This window comes from Centroberyx gerrardi, chromosome 2, assembly GCF_048128805.1.
Source record: "Centroberyx gerrardi isolate f3 chromosome 2, fCenGer3.hap1.cur.20231027, whole genome shotgun sequence".
Classification (NCBI taxonomy): domain Eukaryota; kingdom Metazoa; phylum Chordata; class Actinopteri; order Beryciformes; family Berycidae; genus Centroberyx; species Centroberyx gerrardi.
Genome location: NC_135998.1, coordinates 30601288 through 30625329, shown reverse-complemented (window position 1 = coordinate 30625329; position 24042 = coordinate 30601288). Strand labels below are relative to the sequence as shown.

The following is a 24042-nucleotide window of genomic DNA, read 5'->3' as shown; positions in this document are numbered from 1 at the left end:
GCATGTCAGTTAAAATCCTCTTAATATGCCACATTTTGCTTTGCATTCCTTTGTCTATGTACATCCAGTCTGCTACTCACTTAGCACTTCCGCAGACTGTCCTGGTTTGCCTGCCGCTCTCTACACACACACGCACACACACACAGCTCTGGCCCCACCCCATTTGTCTGTTATGCACTTGTCTCTTATTTTCATTATCTTAGTTTTTGACCATATTTGTGTCCTTTTGTTTTCTTGCTTGAGTTAAAAATGGGATTAATAATTTGAAATATAATATGTAGCCAAATAATCTGGGTCGTTGTTTTAGCCATAACTGTGCAGCTTTACTGGGTAGTGTAAAAATAATTCTTGTGCACTCTTACATTTGTGTAAACGTTTGTTACAATTAAAGTAGCCTGTGTCTGCTCTCTCAGAAGCTCTCTACAAAATAATTTTCTTCTAAAAGAAGTATTTTTAGTTACTGTCCCCTGGTGTTGACTCATAATTTATATCAACGCACAATTATAGTCAGTGCCAAATCAATGTCACATACTCCACAAAACATAGCTTGAAATTTACTATGGTACAATAATATCTAAATAAATGCTGCTGATGTTTCTAATATTTTTGATAATTTCGGTGCAGTACAATGAATGTGATGTTGAAGAATTAATCTTGCAATCTTATGAATGAAAAGTGCACATTTAATGTTCATTTAGTAAAACAGTGAGGTGCTTGAAAATCTTTATGTACCTTAAAGCTTGAAAAAGTCTTGAATTTGCTGAACAATCTTTGTAGATGATTTATTTTTGTAATGATGGCTTGAATTGCAGTTAATACTTGACAAAAGTTGCGGTCAGCTTGGGTCAAAAAGTTTCAGCCGTGAGAATTTTTGTTTTGTTTTGCTTTAATCCCTTGGTTAAATAAAATCATAGAAGGATACACTAATGTCACTTTTACACTGTCAATACAAAGTGTATGTTTTGTCCTTTTTTTGTTTTGTCATTGGACAAAATTGACTAAAGTTAATCAATTTGTCTCCATTAAAGAGATGTAAAATTGATTGTGTGACAAAGACAGCAAATCAAGTTGCTTTGCTTGTGATCTGTTTGAGGAAATTCTCTAATACCTAATATCTGTGTGCCACCAGTATTGGTGCATCATTTAGACTAAGCACAAATATAGTTATGTTTTGTTTGTTTTGTGTGCACATGTCTTAGCATGGTATGGAAGTATATATGTGTGGGGTAGGTGTTAATGTTATGTCTGTATGAATGTAAGAAACGGGAGCTGGGGCTTTCAAGTTTCAAGTTTCAGGTTTTTCATAACATAGGCTTAGTAACCTGAAGGTTTTCTGCAAGCCCAGACTTAAGTCTGAAGGTTAATCAACGTAAAATCATCAAATCAGTCATCAAATGAGTATGCTATATTTCAATCAGGTTGTGTGTGTCTTCAATGAAGTGTGGCAAGTCAAAGGGGAGCAGGGTCAAGTGACTTGGAATGAAAAAGAGTGTGAAACAATTATAAGTCACATGTGTGGGTAGTTAATTTTGATGGTAAATTTGGTGTTTTGGTGACGGAGGGAGTCCAAAGGTCGGTATCATATCATGAACATATCTCCTTTTGGCTCCATTGGCTTTTGTAAGTTTGGGGGAGTGCTGGTCATGGTTTTGGTTATGGGTAAAAAAGCTGCAAGTCTTTTTCTTTAAGAATTGATGTGTAGTGGCTGTCTCATCAGGACTCCAACAAGACAGGCGCGAGAAAGCTGGGGTTGCCGGTAAGATATGAAGGGCAAGCAAGAAAACCATGTCCTCTAAGTTCACTGAATGTCATATATGAAACTTGTTCATGTTACTGATTCACATTTTTGTGAAGTATGAATGCTTTCGTTTGATGTGGACCTTTATTGGTGTGTACATGTTTTGAGTGAGTGATTGTGTCTTTATTCGGTGGGTCATGTCAGTCTGCTGTGTGTGCATTGCAACAATTGACATGATGGTAGCGAGTGTTTACTTGCCCATCCAGCCCTTTGCTCTTTGTGTGAAATGTACTGCAAATAAGCTTTTCTGCTATTGTTGCTCTCCTGAGCCCTTTGGAGAAAGTGAATGCTTTTGGACAGCAATGTACAATGGACAGCAATAAAATGGTATTTTGATGGTGTGATTTACTAGTGAATTTATTGTACCTAATGTTAACCATTTATATTTTCATTAGTCACCATATACAAGTCACTATACCCTTTGATTGTTAAGAAGCATTGCCATTTTTTGCGTTGTTGGAGTGTGGCAGGAAATTAATCTTTTTTTCTTCTTTTCCAGCACAAAGACTTGAAAGGCTAAGGAAAGAACGCCAGAACCAAATCAAATGCAAAAACATTCAGTGGAAGGAGAGGTCATCCTCGCAATCAGGTAATGTTCCTTGCCAGTTTTTTTTTCCCAAATGCATTACTTAAAAGAATAACAGCTGTACGCCTAATCCACCACTACTAAGTCCTTGTTTCACTTTTGTGTAGATACATTTCCACACGGTGTTAAAGTGAAGGAGGTTTAACGTCTTTTTTTTATGGTAATTTCAGAACCACTGGCTTAATAAATGTGACGTTAACCTTATATTAACATTAACTATGCTTTTCTGTGATCAGCAAATGTCTTAATATTTGGTAACAAATTAACAGATAGTGTAACAGGTAGCATATGACATCTTCATTAATCTGTATATATTTGTTCTATTACTTTATCTGCATGTAATGAATTCATGTAGCCTTCCTGGGACAAAAATCCTGATCATTTAATGTCATTCACCTTAATCTTCCATAATGAGCAGATGTCTAGAGTCTGTCATGCTTTCTTACAGCCCTTATATTCTGAGTATTAATAAAACATTAATTATTGAAAGACAAAAATATTGAAGAAGATGCCCAATTGGTAGACACAACAAACCTAGTAGACCCAAAACACTCAGTCACACCTACAGCCAGACCTATTTACCTATCAGTAAATCTTGCTTCCATCCATAATGTCCAAGCCTTCTATAGATGGCATAAATCAAGGAAGGAAAACTTTTGAACTCAATTAATAGCCTTAATATCCCTCATCCTTATGTTTTTTTCTCTCTCCATTCGCTGCCATTGTATGGCGAAACAGGTCTGAAAATCACACTTCTAGCAAATAAACCACTGCGAACAAAGCAAATTCTGACAATATTTGCAAAAAACTAGTCATGCTGCTGAATTGTGGTTAAGTGAATCGCTTTTTTTCTGTTTATTAAACCTTTCAGTTCAACACCGAAATCCAGTCGGAGGAAATTATGTCAATGGAATGAAGAAAATCATACGTTTACAAATAATTGTAAATAGGCAAAAAAAAAAGTGAAAAGTTCAACATCACTTTAAGAGGATGAAAGTATCCTACCACACATTGAAGGCTTCAGACCTCAGTGTGCAGTAGAATACTTTCATCTTCATATATTTAATATCTCTCTAGAGCAACAATAGATACATTGGAGCAAACTGCTTCATCAGGTTCACTCATCAACAATCAACAGGTTATAGGTGTTGTATAATGTGTTGACAAGACAACTTTTCAAACATGATACTATGCATATTCAACATGTAGAATACACAACTATATTTTTAAAATGTGTTTTTTTCATTTTCAAACATTTTTAATTAAACTATATCAGTGGTAGGCTGCTGAAGAATTTGTTTTAAAGACATACTCTAAAATATTTTATAAAATAATTAATGACACCTTGAAAGGATTTAACCCCATATTAACAATAACAGTAACAATACTTTAGGCTATACTTTAATCTATCAGTTATAATCTGATGAATGTAGAGGGCCCCTTCTTGTCCACCTCTTCTGTGATGGCAGTGTGGCTCTTACTAAAAGATCCAATGTTAAATGCTCAGTTGCTCAATATTGGCCTTGATCACAAGATAGAAACAATTTTTTCCTCACCTGCATGAAAGCCATTCCATTTACTCTGATAAGCTGCAGCAATAGTAAGAGTAATTAATAGAAGGTTTTCAAAGGACTATGTATGTGAGTTTAATGGAAACTCAGTAGCTTGATATTTCAACCATAAATTAACTTATATAATAAACAAGTGTTTGCTGCATATTGTTCTTGTCCTCATGCTTCCTGTTCAGTGGAGGACCTTGGGTCTCTGTTTGAAAAGCGGGACTTCAAAGACAGGCCACGGACCACAGGTACCAAATCTACCCTTTCCCTCCGGCTTGAGCAGTGTCCCCAGCAGCTGAACAACCCCTTCAATGAATACTCCAAATTTGACGGCAAGGTGAGTTATTCCAGACTTTGCTCCAAATTGTTAATTTGTGTCTGCCTTTGTTTTGACCGTATTTGATTTGAAAGCATTTCTATAGTTTACATTTTTGTGTACAAAGGAAATACATCCGTGTTTCAAAGACATCAACACATCTGTTTTGACTTTATACCATTCTTCTTCAGATTCTATTCTTCTGTTCATCCAATGCTGCAAACCTTCTGTGTTTTAAGATACAAGCATTTAGACTGCAATTCTTAATGGAGGGTGTTGGGATGTACATTGCCGTCTTAAAGCAACTCCCCATCACTATTGGTACTAGGGATGGGTATCGTTTAGATTTTGCCGATGCCGGTGCTAAAACAATACTTTAAACATGGTGCAGGTGCCTGAACTGATACCTTCTTTAAAATAAAGCACAAACAACGACATTTGCAAAGGCAAAGAAATTGAACAATATATTATATTAGTTTCAATTATACTTATAAATAAATACAAAACCCTATTAATAAATTTACATAAATAAAATCTAAGCCTGCATCAAGGAGGAGGGCTTTGATATACAATAGAGTACATTTTAAGATAAATGTGCAGACAGGTAAAGCAGAGACTTGTAGCATCCTTCCTGGAGGTAGATTTCTTCCCAGAAATGTTCACTTGAGTAAATTTATCTATGAATGACAATGACCATGAAGTCTTTCTCTCAACTGTATCATTATTTATTTCGTTATTTACTCACTCTCCTGGAGTTCTACAACAATTGAGCATAGTGCTGTGACATTGACATTCGATAATTGATCAATTATCGAACGCATTCATTTATTGCCATATTCGAACATCAAAGGGAATGTTCGATATCGGCTATCCAATTGTATTGCATTTGATCACTCAGTTTCACGTGATCAAAATAGCCAATACAACTGGATAGTTCAAAACAGGAAACAAAACTTGAATAAGTTGAAAAATGGCTACTAACACTTGATGAAAAAATTCTTAACACACCAGAGAAAATTGTTGTACTGTTTGGTTTGTCCTACTTTATTTATCTTCTGAGAAAATGATTATTAAAAGGAAAGGGACAGCGAAAGACTTTGACAAATTAGCGAAATTCAGCGAAATCATTGCACACATTGTTGAATTCCAAATTCATGTTCTCCATTTGCATCCTGTCTCATTGAAATGTCAGAATAATGGCTTGTTGCACGATGTTGGTGTTTCCTACTCTCTAGAATTAGAAGGTGAAAGAAATGTAAGCATTCCTAATGATATTTTTGAGATAGTCACTACACCATTTATCCAGAAATACATAATGGTACAAATCAATATAATGTGTGTTCAGCTTTCTTACTAAGGCATTTTGTATTGTAGGGGTGGGTGGTCTTTGGTAGTTTCCCAGTTTGGATGACACAGTGATCAATCAAAGGCGCCTAACCAAAAGCATCACCAGTCAGATGGGGGAATTTATCTGTCCAGTACTTAAGAGCACTGATGTACTCCTGAATGAAGGGGTGCAATTATGCTACTGTTAGGATCATTGGCAGGATGGCAGCAAGATGACAGCTATTCCATGAATCAAGTCATATTTGTACAGTAAATAGTCACTGATTTGATTGATGTATGAATTTGAAATGTGATACACACAGTCAGCTTATACCAGCATAAGCAGACTTTCTCCATCCATTCATGCCCTTCTCCTTCACAAGTAGCCTCCTAGTCACTAGTGAACATGTCCTTGCCAAGAAAAATCTTACCACCCAGGAGGAATATAGAAATTTCCTTTTGTGAGCGTTGGCAGTCACCGAAAATGATTCAACCACCCCTTTCAAATGAGGGACCCAAAGTAGCTCTTTCCTACAGAGTAAATCACATGTTGTCGTCATTCTTACAATGAGTCTACATTGTAAGAAGGCGACCAAACAAAATGCATCACCAGTCAGATGGTAGAATTTATTTAGTTAATTAATCTAGTTAACTTGTGGGATGAATCTAGAGGGGAAACACCCTTAGCATTGTGGTATTTATTATTTGGGGTAGAGGAAACCTGTTTTGAATGAAAGGTGATGTTTCTCTGGCCCTTACAGATACAGTAAATGTTTTAACTTTATTTGAATTGTCTGTGTAGAAATGTTTTGTCGACTTTACCCTATACCTCATCCCCTCTCCCATCTCTTCAGTATTTCAGAGTTCCCATACCAAAAAAAAACACTCTGAAATCCTCTAGAGCCACCATGGCTGAGGAAAGACTTAATGAAGGTGTTAATTGTCTTTTTGACCATATCATCTTGAATTCTCTGCATTTCAATTTAAGGGCAGGACCTATTTGTCCTATCCCTAGTGTTTTTGTTCTCTTTGTTGGTGGCTACTGTTGAGAAGCAAGAAAGATGACATCTTTGCTTTGTGTTCTCTGTCTTCTCCTCCTTCCTTTGAAACCTGGTTGAAAAATCTCCTGGGGCCAAATTAATTTCCAGGCCTTGGCTTATTGAACCATGCTGCTGCCATGTATTAAATTTAGCCCTAGGTCCTCCTCACACCCCGGACCCCTAAAAGTCCTACCTGGTCTTGCGCATCACAAATAGCCTCCTCCTTCATTCCCTGACAGGTGTTGCCGTTTACATGGCAGATTTGTCATTGTGCATCATTTCTAGGTTAGTGCCAGAGACCTATTTCCCTTTTAGTTCCTGCTTTTTCTTTCTATACTGTTTCAGGGCCTTATGCTCAAACTCAGATGCGTTGAAGCTCTTGGATGCATTTGAACTAGTAAAGACACAAGGACTGCAGACAAAAAGGAACCAACGTATTTGTTAATAATGCAAATGATACAGACAACACAACCTGACTTTCCCTCAATTTTTCAAAATTTTGATTGGCAGATGACATCTGTGTATGGGGTTTTGCAGGTGCTGCATTTGCAGTGGTGATTTGATCATTGTGTTCTTTACTTTGCTAACCTCTTCAATCCTCTTTTATCAAGATTACTTTTAGTGATGTCTGCCATACATTATATCCATCCCTCCACATCCATGTAGATAAATCCTAGGGCTGTGAATCGATTAAAAAAAAAAAAATGAACTAATTAATCACACAATTTGCTGTGATTAATCAGTCTTTTTCTTAAGACTGAAGCTTGTAATCATGGATATTTAAATGTAGAATCACCAAATTAATCACTAAATCACTAACTAATGTAGAATCAACACAAAGGAAGTAGATTTTAAATCAAATACTATTGTTTAATGGCATGTTTTTAATTGAAAACACAAAATGCTAGATCAGCAAAAAAGAAAGGTTATTTCATTATATGCACCAACAAAAAAAAATATTCCAGCAACAGCTAGCGCTAGCGCCATGGGGGGAAAAAAAAGCACAGATCCTGTACAGGCACGGCGCGTTTTCAATTCAATGCGATGCATTGAAGCATTGCGACCCGGTTATCAGTTAAATGACCTAATTCCACTAACGTTACTTAAATACCTACCTACATACTTAAATAGGTATTAACTTTACCTACCGTTAAAGTTAAGGGCAGCAGAAGACGTGTTATCAAGTTAGGCTACTCTTTACAAATCCCGTTACTAACACAGGCGAGTTTGGAGAAAATTGTGGAATGTGATGTTTCACTATCGTTTTCACAACGGGAGACTCTGTCGGATTGAGTGCAATGCTACTGTTCTACTGGTCATCGTTAAATGACAAACATGGCGTGATCTGCCTGATAGCCTGACCTGGATATGCCTTGTGATGCCCTCGGCTGCGCTGTGGGGAAAAAAACAAAACGATGCTGCGTCAATTGTGTTAAATTTTTTTAACGCGTTAAAAATGTAATTAATTTTCACAGCCCTAATAAATACATTTTAAGAAAGCATCTTGGAGTAAGCTATCTCAGAGCCCTAAACATACGCTAGTGGGTGGAAGATGATGTGTTCTGGACTTCCATGCCATAGTTTACACTTCTTTTTCGCATCTCAAGAATTCCTAACCAGTTATAATGTACTCGAGAATAATAGTATGCTAATGGACAAATTTGACTAGAGCCAAACTTTGAAAAATTCTTCTTCGCAACTCTTTACTCATAGCGATGGTGGTTTAAGGGATGTTTTTCAGTCTCAAAACCAAGTAAAATATTAGCTTTACAGAAAAAAAAATTACACAAATGTTTACACAGGTGCTTTTCAAGTTTGCATTCAAGTGGGTTGTGTATTTTAGAAATCTTCTATGTATTATACATTGCATTCGCTAAAACACTGATATATTTCTTTCTATCACTCATTCACACGCAGTTGCTTTCCTTTGTTTTATCACTGAGTATGTTTACATGCACACTAATAATTTGATCTTTTCCTGATTAACGCAATACTATATTGAAACTGTCATATAAGAGAGCTTTTATTTCATTGTCTTTATAGGGTAAGTCATAATCACAGTAAGCGTAACCCAGTTAACACACCTAGATTTCTGCTCAATCTTTCCATTTATTAGGGTATGTAAACTCTTTAGATTTCTTTCGGCTTTTTCAAACTGCACGTCAGTCTCCAGATTTAGAAGCCTGGATGTTGTAATTACAAAGCAAACAACATGCAGCAATGCAGTGGAGTGATGATCGGTAGACTGATTATTAAATGAATCCATGTAAACCAGGTTATTTGAGAAATTGCGTTTACCATGTATCAAAAAACAGGAATCAAAATATTTCCTTAAGCTGATTACTCCCAGTACTCCCAGTAATCCCCAGGGTATTGATGACCATGTAAACATACTCACTGTCTCTCTCATTTCTTCCTTAGGGCCACATAGGTACAACCGCCACCAAAAAGATAGACGTCTACCTCTCAATGCAGATGGCCCAGGAGAAACTGCATCCAATGATGGTGGTGACCATTGCCAACGCCCGTGTGCATGATCTCATTGGGCTCATTTGTTGGCAGTATACCAGTGAAGGACGAGAGCCCAAACTCAAGTGAGTACACACAATGCATACATTCACATAGATACAGGCACACACAAACAGAAATGATTAAAAACCAACATTCAAAGGAATACACACGTTTTGTGTGGGATTCCTGTTATCAGGACCCTATTGATTCTTCTTCTTCTTTCTGTCCACCATTTTTAATTTCCGTAAACTCCTTCAAATTTGGCATGCATCATCTCTGGGCTTATATGACTAAAATGTATCAAAATATTGTTGAGCCATAACTTGTGAACACAAAGTGCAATCTCCACAAAAGCTGACCTATGTGGTCGCTCCGTCATTCCACCTCAGCATACCTAACTCCAACTCGCTCTGTGTTATGTGGATATACAAACTTCACTGGTGTTAACACTGACATGAGGGTGAATAAATAATGAGCAATAATGAATAATTTTTTGATGAACTATTCCCTCAAGACAGTCCTTGATTTTTTTTCCCCCAGAAATAGGCTTAGCATAGAGCTATTCTAAATTATATCGTTTTATTATTTTGGTTGGTTTGGTTTTGTGTCATAAGAAATATCAAAATTCTCTATCTCATATTTAGAGTTAATATAGGCCAATTTCGATCACGGGTTGATTGATCTGTGCATCCCTATTAATAATTAATAGACACACAGAGGTGAAACTGCTACCAATCTTCTCCTGACAGAATGGTAAGTTGATCAAAGCTTACTTAAAGCTGAATAAAACTGAATAAAATTCTGTTCCTCAATGACCAGAGGAAACGTTTTTTACTTTTGGAACTGGCACTCTTGACTAGAGCACATTCCACTTTTGTCCCCATTTTCTTACTTTACGTCCTCTGGTGACCACCAACATTCCCACACAGTTGTTTATCTTATACCACCTTAATAAAAAATAAAAAAAGTCTCCATAGCTCACTCTTTCCACTGCAGAAGAATGCAACTACTTGGTTCCGGGATGCAACAGCAGTATTTACTACAGTCGTACTGAAAGTATATAAAGTTCAGGGAGAAAAAAGACAAAAGGAGACAGAGAGAGAAAGGGAAGTCTTCAAATACAGGAACAATAAAGCAACCAGTCAGTGGCAGCAGACAGTTGGGAAGCAGAAGCAGGACCTGAGCTGCATAACAATGAGGATGCATTCTTTGGAGTACCTTTTTATATACACACACACACACACACGCACACGCACACACACACACACACACAGAGGAAAGGGGTTAGTTACTGATAGGTAAAGAACAACCACTAATATGCCCAAGAAATAGATGCGATCTCTGTTATTTGTTCCTGAAGTGCAGCCCGAAGCAAGTTTTCATCCCTATTTTCAAACAGCTGTTCTACTGTTCCCTGTTTCTGTTACACTGATAGTATTTTGGGAATGCGAGTCAAGAGCTGTAGTCAGCTCCACCAGTCAGAAGTAATGTAACCCTGGCATTAAGCAAGTAGTCAGTTCTGCCAAGCACCCCATACCATAACTAGATTTTCATAAGTTTGTTTTAGGTCTAGCCACTACTTGAATATTTCCCTACTTGTCATGATTGGGCTTCAAAGACACGCACGCTTCCAGGCCTTCTGGGAACGAAGCGACGCCCCAAATGAGTATAAATGAGGTGACTTTTGATCCTGCTAGCTAAGGTGGCTCATCTACAATCTATCACTGTATAGTAGTGTGGCGATAGCAGATTACAAAATAAATTATAACATGCAAAATGCTTTTAAATATATATTTTTTTAATTCTTAAATTTTATTTAGGCAATTCCAGTGGAGTCCAAATTTCCTTCTTTTCAGATTTACTTGTATCCTTTTTTTATCGAGCAATAGCTAACTACTTCCGTTAGCCAACTGCTAATGCAAGCAGTGCTCTGTTCAGATCTCAGAGGATTCCATACATTTGCATTTTTTAACTGTTTTGCAGCAAAACAAAAATCCCACTCACTTTTCAGCTTCATTACACTCTCACACACCCATCTTTTGCTGTGGTTGCATATATGCGCTGATGTTCAAACAAATATCTTTCTTTCTGTCTGTGAATCCATAAGAAAGAATTTTCAGTGGCAGGAAATCTCTGTGGGCCCACAGAACTTCATTTACTTTCATTGACGATCAGTTTACTATCACTCTGTTTGCAGACAAGCTCATTAATCACTCACTCTCTTTCTCTTTTCATACTTTTTTTCTGATTTCTCTGTTGTATCCCATTTCTCATCATTCTGTTTTTTTCTGTCTTTTTCCCCTCCTCCTCCCGTCCCTCCCTTCACCTTTTTCCACAGTGAGAACGTGACCGCCTACTGCCTCCACATTGCGGAGGATGACGGCGAGGTGGACACCGACTTTCCGCCCCTGGACTCCAATGAGCCAATCCACAAGTTTGGCTTCAGTACACTGGCGCTGGTTGAGAAATACTCCTCACCTGGTCTCGCCTCCAAACAGTCCCTATTTGTGAGGATGTGAGTAATACCATCTAACCACCATTGGAGAACATTGGTTCTCCAATAATGATTGTATTAATTAATTAATTGTATTAATATAAAAACCTACTTTTTCTTTTACAAAACAGTCAACATTTCAGAATGAAGTGTTGACTGTTCTGTTGTTGTTGTGTTGAGGCCAGTGTGCTCTACAAAATAAACAGGCCACTGCATGTTGGACCACAATACCAGGAAAAGGTAGCTGGTGCTGACTCTGTCTGATGAGACTGTAAGGTGTTTTTGTACATCTGCTCATATTTTCCAATCCCAGCCTCCCCTGGCTGCTCTAACTTGTGCCTACTCAGTAATGATTCATTTCTGGCCTGTTCTCTTTAAAGTCAATTTGATGCATTGAGTTGTCATAGAGCCAGGTGTAAACATGCTGTTCAGAATAACTTTTGAACCACTCAACAAGTTAGTTAACTTGTTGAGTGGTTCAAAAGTTATGGCATCTGGCTTTACTAAGCTAAATGTATCACACCAAATAAATAGCGAGATAGGAGGGATGAATTATGAGAAATATTGGCATTGTTGAACCATTGGCCCTATCTAAATGTGTAAGTCCTTTCAAATTTTAAAATGACTCGTCTATCATGTTACAATCAACTACATCTCATTTGATAGTATAACTCCAAACAGTCACCTCCTTAGTTTCCAGAAAGTTATGTGATTAGATTCTAAAATTAAGCACTTCAACTAGTTTTGCAGTAGAATAAATGTATTCCAGCATTCTGTCCCCAAATAACTTTACTGATATATCTGCATGAAGTACAGACATGGACTTTTCTACATATCTTACAGGATATATCTCTGAAGTCATAATTTTGTAGCCTAAGTTAATTTAGATTGTTAAATTTGCAGCCAGAACTTGATGTCACATCTCAAAATGTGTTTTATATCATAATATTTTATACCTCTAAATTTACAGTGCCAAAAATGAACCAAAGTAGAACCAATTAATACAAGATGTGTACTGAATTGTGAGTTGTGAACTGTTTCATCTCTAGTGCACATGCACTATAATATTTATTATGCTCCTAATGGAGCAAAGCGTACGGTCAAGCGATAACTGAACAACACATATACTCCATATTCGAATTTTGGAGGAAAATACATTTAATCGGATATTCTTATCTGATAGATTTCAAGATTTCAACTGTCATTGACCACAACATTCATGCATGAACACATGCCAGATCTGATATGACTAGTAGAGACCATACTGCAATGATGAAACCATGTTTTCCAGCAATATTCCTTACCGTATTCAAATGAAAGGGTCCATCCAACACCTAATATGTGATGACTGTCAGATCAAACAAGCAATAAGATTCTGACTGCATTTACTCGCGCCTCGCAATTATGGCTCTGTTTTCAATTTTAAAGTGCCCATGTTTAATGTCCATTTCTTCTCTCAGCAATGTACAGTGTGTAATAAAGCACATGGCCAATAATGAAAAAGGGACTTTGCCAGGCCTATGAGAAATGGCTCTGTCATTAGTTGTAAATCCAAAGGAACCAACTTCCCCCTCAGGTCCCCATGTGATCCACTGCCTCTTTTGCTGATACTCCCTGGCTTTTCTTTAATATTTATCACTGTAATTTGGTAATTCCATACCTGATGTCAGTAGTAGGGATAGTTTGATTGTGGGGTTAGTATCAGTTTCCTTTTTGGCAGGAGACTTTGCCTGGAAATGACTCTTATTTTCTCTTGTACTTCTAGAAACTGTGTTTTTGTTTATTGTTCCATTTTGATATATCGTAAGCTAATGGATGAAGTAAAATAGTGCTATTTCTGGGACAATTTAGTAAATTGATTATTTCATTTCATTTTCCTTCAAATCAGGGTCGAGGATTTAGGAGAGAATTGTTGTCCTGCTTTTGTTGTTGTTGTTTGTTTTAGTTTGTGGTCAGGTTTGGTTTGTATTCATTTTCAGTGCACATATTTGAAGAAGTGTGGATAGTGTTTAAACAAAAAAAAAAGAAAATCTTTCTTCATACATTTCTTACATTTAATATTTAAAGAAAATATTGATATAGAAGGGTGTGTCATTATCATATGAATAGCCATATCAATTCATGGTTTGAATTGAGGGGAATAACCTCAACCTACAGCTGGGGTGTTGTAGGTATATATGTATTTGTTTGTCATCTTCCATCTGTATGCCTCCAAAATAACTTGGCCAACAGAAACGGAGCAACCTCAGCCAAAAGAAAAAAGTGGTCATCTTTTCCGCTGTCTCCTAGTGCTGGAGCTCATTTGAAATGATGCTCTCTCATTGCACCAAAATCACCAGCTGAAACTTTATTTGGTGCGGAGATGTTTTTTTTTCTCCCCAGTACAGTATGGTACAAGTACAGTTATCCCATTATATTCAACTTTTTCCATTCTTGAAGTCTTAACAGTATAGAACTAAGTTTCCTTTGATGCAAGCCAAGATTTCCCACTAATTCAAAAGACATGTTGATATCTGAGAGTAGAAGTTAGCTCAACTTGACAAATTTCTTTCCGAAGTCGTTTGTCATGCTGGTGCACAACGACTAGACTCTAATTTGTCAGAGTGAGCTTTTTAAGGATCTCCTTTTCATTTTAATTGCTAATCAAGTTTGGAAGGGCCTGCTCTGCCAGAGAAGAACGGCTTTGGGGTGATGTAAGCAAGATGCAGCGTAGCAGAATAGTAAACAACAATGGCAGTGATGGAGTAGCAACGTTGGCTGTCGATTAACCTATATCTTCAGTTATTTCAGAATCTGAGGTTTAAATGCATTAAAACAAGAACAAATACCCACACTGAAGGCATACCTTTTGTCGGAGAATATGTTTTCCATGTTCTTCCTACCAGATTCGGCAAGAGTTTGATCTATTGGATGTCTAGGGTGCCTAACCCAGATCTTCACTTATATCAGCATTGGGGGTTGTATTTCACAGGTACACTCTCACACTAATGGTCTACCTAGGTCCAATCCAACCTTTTTTCTCAATGTAGGAGCCTTACACTTAGCCTGCACCAGGCAACACAGAGGCATCAACCCTGAAGCAGCTTTGCTGTTCTTGCTTTCCAGCTGCACTTTGGAATGACAATGATGGTGCCTGGAAATAAGTCTGAGTGAAAACTCTCTGCTTGTTCCCCCTCTCAGCTTGCATGCACTCCTGCATGTTTAACAACCTAAATTGCAGCTTCCCTTCAGATCCACTTTGCAGACATCCACAACAGGAGATTAGCATTTTGCGCTGGCCTTAAAACACCCGTTGCTTTCTTTACTCAGCAATTCCCCCTCCAGAGCTCTTAAAGCTCTCCATCTGGAGGGTAGGCCAGTTAGTTAGTGCTTAGCACCGAATCTCTGCTCTTGCATGCTGTAGCCTTAGAAAAACAGCTGTCTCTCTATTTGCTCCCTCCCAATTCAGTCCTTTCTTGGCCTCAGTACAGTAAGTGGCAAAAAGGCAACAAAAGGGAGAGGCAGCGTTTAATTTTTGACCCATGTACTAGTCTCTCTCAACAAAATGAAAATGATTGAGAAATGATTCAGCTCTGAATAAACACGTTTATTCTCAGTTGGATGGACTGCAGCGCAAATATAAAAAAACATTAAATAAATGTTGCGTAAATTAGTCTCATTTACGCAACCATGGAAGCACGAACTGCAACAAAGCCTAAAAAGCCCGACAATGTCTGCAATAATACAGCCCACTCCAAAACCAGAGGGAACACTGCTGCAGCATTTCAATGGTGGAGGTAGCTTAGGACTCTGAAAAACTTCAAGACTGATGCACAAGTCGCAGACCAAGTTGGCCTTACATTTGTTGGACAGGTAAACAACCTATGATGTAGCTAACGTTAGCCAGACAAGCATACATAGGAAATGTTGGCTCCAGTGTTTCCCCTATACTTTTTTCTTACAGCGGGGGGGGCGGGGGGGTTGTCGTTCTTTCCACGACCACATGCTGCTGATTGTCACTTCGATCATGAAGGTGTGTCTCGTCAGAAATACATTTGATTTTAAAAAATCTAGCGCATTTTCAGCAGCGGCGCCACTATTGAATGACTTAAATGCACATAAATATCTGTCAAGCAATATGCTACCAAACAACCTAGTAAGCGGAAAAAGGGTATTGGGTAAAGTTGGTTAGCGTTAGCTACAGCTTGAGCTGCTAGACCTCTGGGTTAGCCGATAGCATAGCATCGCTAGTGGAGGAGGAGGAGGTTTGCCGATGTTGTTGTAGTTCCTATGTCTACCATTAGATGTTACTAAAGAGTCCATATTACTGATCCCTCAACTTAATGATTTATTTGAATTCCTAAAAACATCTGTATATTAATTAATTCAGATTTATTATAGCCAATAATTTGCATGTGTCTGTGTTGGTATACTGTAGGAACCTTATAATTCTGACCTATTGATTCAGGCCAGAACAAAATTGGTGCGTCATTACTGGCTGCTTTGGAACTTTCGAGTGAGTTGAGTGTGAGAAACGAGTCAGTGTAGACATACAGATGTACAGGAGCTAGCTAGCTAATCCAGAGATGAGAAGATTTTCCATCTATTTTGAAGATAAATATTTTCAGTAATGGTTTGCGCCCTTGACGTAAACGACCAAAAAGCCTACTGTGCAGTTTGTAAGAAATCATTTAAGCTATACACTATGGGCATCAATGCAAGTGATTTGTTCCACTCCATTCTTTTTCATCGCTACAATGGCCCTCCCACTGGTAAAGCACTAAAGTGGTTCTTGATGGGGTCACCTTAATGGGTGAGACTGAGCTTGGTTTTGCTTTCACATACTGCTTTTGTGTAGCCTTAATGGTGTAATCAGTTAGGGCTCAGAGTGTCATTAAAAGGTCTTAAAAGTGGCATTAAAAAGGTCTTAAAAAGCATTAAATTCAATTTGCTGATACGTGCAGATACCCTGTAATATCAGTTCCTCAATAGTTGTCGATTGAAGAGGGTAGAGATGGCTGGTTCTCTGTAAGATGAGTCATTTTCTTTCAATTTTGAATACATTACTGTATATGGGTTTACTGGGATTTTTAGCCTGAGGCATTAGGCTTTTTGAGACAGTCAAAAGGGTAATCAACTACTAGACACGCCTTGAGTGGCAGTGACAGATATCTTTGAGCTCATTAACTGATTCCAAGATAAAAGGATGGAATAAGAGAGGAGTTGCAATAGACAAAATTGAAAAGAATGAAAACGAGAGATCTTGCATATGGGTTCTCAGATGTGACATGTCAAAAGCCAGCTGCCCTCCTCCAAGAAAGGAAAGTGGCAAGGAGTGATGAAAAGAAAGAGAAGGACCGAGAGACTCCCGGCGTGACCCTAAGGCTGGTCAGTGGTAGCGCTTCTTTTTGGCCGCACATACAAAGCCAATGTGAAGGCTGGCCACTGATGCTGTCAGAAGCAATTGACCTTCCAAAGACAGCAAAGCCTGGAAATTGAAGTAGACACACACACACTAATCCTGCTTGAAACATGGACGAATGGACTGTTTTCTCCCTTTATTTGCAGCCTGGAGCTGTTGATCTTTCTGTTGTCATTTTTCTTGTTGCAACTTTAGAAAAGTTGTCTTCTACATAAGAACTACCACTGACTTTAGTTGTTCATTCAGTATTGTACAATGGTGATACAGAGTATGGCCAACATAATGGACAACCAGCATAACAAATCCCATCATTAATCATATCTCTGTAATGGTGTGGGAATTGCATAATTCATTTCAGAATCTTCCATATATTTTCAGTGGTAATCTTAGTAATTGGTCTTGGCATATGGCTACCATTATAATAAGTTGAACAGTTGCACCTTGCGTTGCATCATCATCCCTCTCTCTCCGACTTCTCTCATTGGGCAAGAAATGCCTGGAATGAAATTGAATGGTTATCTCGAGGCCATCCTCTGGGGAGGGATTGACCAAAACCATGTTTTTTTACACTGAGACAATGCAATGTGTGCTAGAAAATTTACACAAGAAAGGATTTGAGAGTCAATTTTATGTAGCTTTCTGCGATCAACAACTCTCTTACACTATCAGAATTGTTCTGGCAAAGTAAACCCCACTCAAAGCACTCAACGACAGTTAAAACAAATTCATCATTAGGAGCTGATCTTTGGTGCCAGGTGATGTCACCTTTTAATAGAGTACAACACATGGTGATGTCACCTGGCACCAAAGATCAGCCAATAGCAGATGGCCATTTCAGTAGCATGCTTTTTACTATTAGATGTCAGGCTTTACACAGATTTGGGTTTGGGGTTTCGTTACTCTTTAAATACCTTAGACTTTGGTACCATTTATCATTTAACTGCTTAGTTCTTTTTGGTGTGTTGCTTACTCAAGCGCTTTGGTGACTTGCTTGTAATATGTTATATAATAAAGTAATGGTTACGCCTTCATTTCCTCTGTGTATAGTTATATTTTAGATATAAAAATGCAAACACTGATTTGGTTATTTTGTTTTTATTCCAAAGATTAAGTTTTACAGCATGGTGTTTTATTTCCTTTGTACATTAGGGTATTAGACTTTGAACATCAGCTGTAACACTGTGCGGTCTATTGGCCTCTACTTGGCTGGGGGAAGGCCGGGTTAGTCCAACCTTTATAGTGGTTAATTGACAGAACAGCATGCGAAAGACTGCTGTACAAGATATAGCCTAAGCTGCGGTATGCTACCAGTATACTGTTAGGTCTCTAATCATGATTAAAGGTTGGTGGGGCATATTACAGTCAGTGAAACAGCTAAGAAAATTTCTAAAAGCTCAACTCAAATAAAATAGCCTTACAATGTGCTTCTGTTGGTCACCTACACCATCTTTAATGGTTGCATAAATGGAGGCTCTATGTTTTAAGGGTCCAAAATAATGTGTCCCACATGGGGTTTATAAATAAGAGTGAGTTGTATGTTGACATTGTGACAAATGCAATGCATACATTTAGAATAAAAAAATATGGTCTCACAGTCAATTTTAATAGACTCGTCAGATATTCATTTCACTGAGCCACGGAGGATGGGTTTTATTGTCATCTTATACAGTATATTCTCTCTTTGTCTTTGGAAGTAATGGATCCGTCTCTCATTTCTTGTCCCTTCCAACATTGTCCTTTCTCATCTTGTTCTCCCTCTCCCTTTTCCTCCCTTTTTTTCTTGCTCTCTCTTTTTCTCTCGTCTCTTTCTTTCTCACTTTTTTTTTTCCTATGACAGAAATGCTGCTCATGGCTTCTCTCTAATCCCAGTGGACAGCCTGAAGGTAACGATGAAGGAAATTCTCCAGAAAGCACTCAAGAAGAGGAAAGGCTCGCAAAAAGGCTCAGGTAAGGACACGTCTACAACAGCGTGAACTCACAAGTCACAGACAGGTCAAATAGTTGTCCTAGATACTTATCTTATTCAATGAGTGCATTTTGTGTGTGTCCATGGGCCTTTGCATGACCTTAGTTGTCTGTGTATACACCCCCAATTGTGCGGTTGTCTCTCACAAAGCACATTTCCCCCGTTCCCCCCTATCAGCTGTGGGCGATGGCAGAAAAGCCATCAGGCCATGATCCCCGATAGCACCGTGCACGGCGCTGCCATATGCCATTTAATTTGTCACGCCCGAATGGACCGACGATCTGATAGCGCTCTGAGGTTTTAATACAAAAATCGGACGTAACGAATTGAGTCTCTCCAGGACACTGATAAAGTAGGGAGAAACTCTTGAGACGCGCAGACACACACACACACACACACCCCAGCGCAGAGATAAGGCCCTGGAAAGAGATCATGTCAACTAGCGATGAGGGGGCCCAGCATCCGACTTCACACACAAGGAGGAAAACAACAACTCTTAGAGGAATTACTCACGAGACGCTGGGAGCCAATGATCCGCAAAGAACATAACGAGGAGAGGGGATCTACATAATGAATATGCCCCAGTGATTGAGGTGATGATAGGGTCTCGGATAAAGAGAGGTGGGTGGGCGTCTTCTCCCATTGTCTGCCCCCTTCCCCTTCTCCCCAAGGTTATACTCCGGCTAGATTCCACAATACAGAGGTCCCATGGGTATGGCCAGCTGGTAGTGGGGATTGACATCACCGTACATCTTTGTGGTAGCTGTAGTGATCTTGCACTGAACGCTTCATTTCACCAGTGAAAACCTTTGTGTCTGTTGTATTTGTTGGGATTATTAGTAGTAATCATCATTATTTTATTTAAATAATCTTTTTGAATATTGCCAATGTCTGATGCAAAGCTTGAGTCCTTTTTTTCAGATTGAAAGTCCATACACTTTTTTCTGTTAATTATGCAGTGTGTTTTTGCAATTGGTTTGACCAAAGTTGTTCAACCCATTAAGTACCATGTAGCCTTTCAATTCAAGTAAAAACATAGAAGCAATTAAAACTGTATTTGGGAGGTTTTCATGTGAGGGCAGTGAGTGAATATGGATCAACTCACTTGACTATAGATGTTAAAAATACAAAAGAAACAAAAATAATGATCTCTGATGATGCAGTAGTTATCCACTCAATCAAAGACAGCGAGGAAGAAAAGTATGTGTTAGGTTCAGGTTCTTCCATTATAAATGCAATTTGTGCTAAAAGCATTCCTTAGGAATGTGATGGCATGTACACCTTCCAGCTACTGAAAGCAGTTCCATTTAACAGCATGAAATTTGAATAAGGCTCTGGTAGTTGGGACATGTTTACTAAATGGGATGAATAAAATGACTGCATCTACTTTTTAAGCATTTCTCTCTGAAAAAAATAGTACAGTGCTTGTATGTAGCAACCTACTTTGTACTCGCAAAGTAGGCCCAGGTTTTACAATGTCCTTTAGTAGTTAAGTTCATTACACTTAACATTATGTTCCTATTCCTTGTGTAGGTGACACAACTCTATTGCAACTAAGAGAGTAACACACATACACACAGGCATACACACACTCCACCCCATAGAAACAGCCTTTTGAAAATCATTAAGTCAACAATCACATATATTTCAGAAATTAAGCATTTTATTCCCACCTCTGTAACTCAGAGATGACAAGCGACATAACTTGTCCCTCCCCTCTCAGCTATGCTGGTCTGATTTTCCATTCAGAGGCGCACTTGGAGGGAGTTTGAGGCAGCCAGGGGTTGTAATGGTGATGACCGTGCTGGCTTTGCTTCTCTTAAAGAAGGAGGATGACTAATCCTGGTGGCATAAAGGGAAACAGATGTAGAGGGGCGGGCACCAACCACTTGTTATGCTGTCAAGATTTCACTTCTTTTACTTTTCACTTTTTTACTTTTTTTTGCCTTCCTTTTACTTTTTTGTTACGTTGTAGCTCTAAATAGGGTATGTGTGTTGACTCTAGGAAAGCTCTGGAACAAAACTGAATTCATGCCCTTGACCCAGTAACTCAAAATGTCTCAATGACCATTTCTGCCATATCACTCCAAAACCCATTTCACAATGAAGACAATGTGCAACACACCTATACACAAAGAAGAATGTCCAAGGATCATTCAGCCTTGACCACCTGCTACACAATTATTCACCAATGTTCATTTGATTGAAAGAAAACAAACTTGAACTCATTTCACCTCGAGAAAACCCACACACTGCCTATAACTGCCTTTAAAATGATATGACTGGTCTCCTGAGGCAGAATACCTCGCCATTTAGCATCCATATTCTAGCAATGGGGGTCATTTCGACCCCTATTGAATTATCCCCGCAAGGTTGCCTGAATTTGCCTTTACGTGTGCAAAAATGTCAGTTTAACTGTAATTTGAGATGAGAACTGGAGATTTTGGCAATTGAAAAGATTGAAAAAGGATCCTTGTAGTGGTGCCATCTTAGATTAACAGTCTAAGAACTCTATCCAGACGTTTTTATATTATCCAGACGTTTTTATATTTCGCTTTGTCTCTCCCCAACACAAAATCATGGCACTCGTGGTTACTTTTGGCAGTAAACTACCTAGCTTACGATCTGTTGAGAAATCTTTTGTTGACATTGTTTTGGGGACATTGAAATGTCCAGCTAGCTATATTAACAAACATACTGTCAGGCCATATTCGCAGTTTGCTAACAGATGACAATGTTGGTGACAGTAAGGCTGACTAGCCTAATGTTTGCATGCTGGCTCAGTGCCGTTTTGAATTAGAGAGCAGCTGTCCCGCCAGGTTTTACTAAGGATTGTCCTGTTTGCAGCAGTGGTACATTGTTGTTCCCACAGCATAAGAATTGTATGGTAATAATGCATTGGGAGTTGTGGTGTCCCAGGATATAGCCAGAAACAAATAGGCACAGTGCAAAAATGGTTAAGAAGTGTTTTGCATTCTAAATGCCTTTTGTCTTGCCTTAGTTAATTTACTACTTCAACGGTGAGCCTTTTGAATGCAAGTTTCCTTTATTTTTTTATTTTTTTTCTAGTTAGGATGTGTATGCATAGGTAATATAACACTGACCGAGCAATGTGTTTGTGATTAATGGTAATAATGGATAATGGTTAAAATAGCAATGATCTCAGTGTACACAAAACCATACTTGGACACACCAAAGACCTTGAAAATTGCTTGTAGGTCGGATGAAGCCACTTTGAAAGAGAGAGAGAGAGAGAGAGTTTGCCTTAGGGTCGTGAGTGGCTTGCCTTGCAAAACAGCTCTGGGATGATTTTCTTGAACGTTGTGCACTAGCGTTCGACTAACAGTATCCTGCATCGATCAATATTAATGTTCATTAGACATACATCTGTAATTAAAGACCATAAAATGGCAAATTTCAATGGACTTAGGATGTCAACTCTATATCACCTCTCTACATATGTATGATCTTGTTTTGAAGTGTTTCTTTAGAAAGGAAGCAAAGGTTTAAGAGTACAGCGAAACTGTATTCTATTTTACCAGAGGCTTTGTAAGCTGGAAACAAACATTTGCTACTTTGTCCTCCATCCATTATTGTGACAACCGGGATTCAGTGTTCCCCTGAAATTCAACGCTCAAATGAAATCAGCTGTCATTTCAGTCTGAGAGCTTTACGGCTGTTTCAGTTTGCCACAACAACTCAATCTATGAGGCAATTGCGATTGTTTAATTCATAAAGTTGCATTTAGCGTCAGTTTGATTAAATTTCATAATGAATGAGTCTCAGCCATTTTTATCCAATTGACCCCCTCTGTTCTGATGCCATTAACCAACACGTGTAGTAGATAAAAAACCCCACAAAATCTGAGGGAGAAACCTGTGAGTTCGGCCAAGCATGGCCGACCTGCCCCTGGCCTCGTCTGGTGGTGAGTCCAGGTGACGGTTTGGGGATTTATTTCTATATCTAGTGCAGGACCCATATCTGAAAGATGGTGATTAGGTTGTGGCCCAATGTCTGTGGCAAATTGCCCAGTTGATAACCTAACCCCCCCACCCCCTCATACACACACACACACACACACACCCAATCAAGAAAGGGCTTTCTCATTTACATTTAGATAAGTATTGATCATTTATTTACTCACTAGAGTGAGACTCTTTTCCAATCTTCTCATTCTCTCCTTCTCTCACACGCACACTTTCTTTTTACAATAAGAGTTCAAGGTCTCACGATCTGGCTGTGGTCGAGTGACGATTTCTACCTCCTCACCGGCAGAGTCCAGTGATTTACTCTCAGAATAGGATCAATAGAGCTGAGCTTGACTCAAAATACAGCTTGTATTGGCAATTTCAGCTTTCATTATCTACCAACGTGACATATTTATCCAGAATCCTTTGTATTCACAAACCTTTGTGTTATTTCTCATACATGGGCATAAACACAAGCAATTTTTAAATCGTCAAATTAGTCCCACTTCTGCCACCATGGAGAAATTATTTGTTAAAAAATAGGAAAAATCTGCACAACTACCAAACAGATTTACTCACTGGAACAGACTCCATTTTGGTTGTAGCTATATGGCTATTTTATGTATGAAAATCATCTTTTTGTCCTCTGCAAGGTGACGACCTCTTTCTCCTTAAGAGCAGAGCGCTTATCGCTGACAGCCCTCCTCCCCGCTCTCTTCCTTCGAACGCATTCATAATCAGATGTCTCCGGCGCATAAGGGCATTTCGAAACACTTGAAAATGCACAGAAATATCACAGGCTATAATTCTGAAATTCTTAAGCCAATACCACGCAGAAAGTGCTAATTTTGTGGTGCGCACCGGCGAGAAGGAATGAAAAGAGCAGACACGGATGACTTTAAAAGGCTGTGAAATATGATGTCTGGGAAGGTTGCAGCGGAATATAAAATGACTCGGTCTGTGCCAGTAGATAAGGGGGTGCTGAATAGTGCTTGTGCACATTATCGGGCAAACTGTGGTGACATTTGGGTAGGTGGTGACGGCTGGGCCTCAGATGATGGGGTGTGTTTGAACTGC

The 24042-nt window shown here is 38.6% G+C and overlaps 1 protein-coding gene across 2 annotated transcripts in view; it reads left to right on the top strand.

Moving 5' to 3' along the window:
* Positions 1 to 24042, top strand: part of mapkap1 (MAPK associated protein 1) — a 45549-nt gene that overhangs the window by 6130 nt on the left and 15377 nt on the right. Inside the window, exons 3-8 of one of the 2 annotated variants that reach the window (XM_071917554.2) lie at positions 1718 to 1756; positions 2298 to 2387; positions 4132 to 4280; positions 9047 to 9219; positions 11475 to 11651; positions 18869 to 18978. In XM_071917554.2, coding sequence (XP_071773655.1) covers positions 1718 to 1756; positions 2298 to 2387; positions 4132 to 4280; positions 9047 to 9219; positions 11475 to 11651; positions 18869 to 18978 — 738 coding nt within the window. The remainder of the gene's footprint in view (positions 1 to 1717; positions 1757 to 2297; positions 2388 to 4131; positions 4281 to 9046; positions 9220 to 11474; positions 11652 to 18868; positions 18979 to 24042) is intronic. The other variant, XM_071917555.2, reaches the window with a different exon arrangement.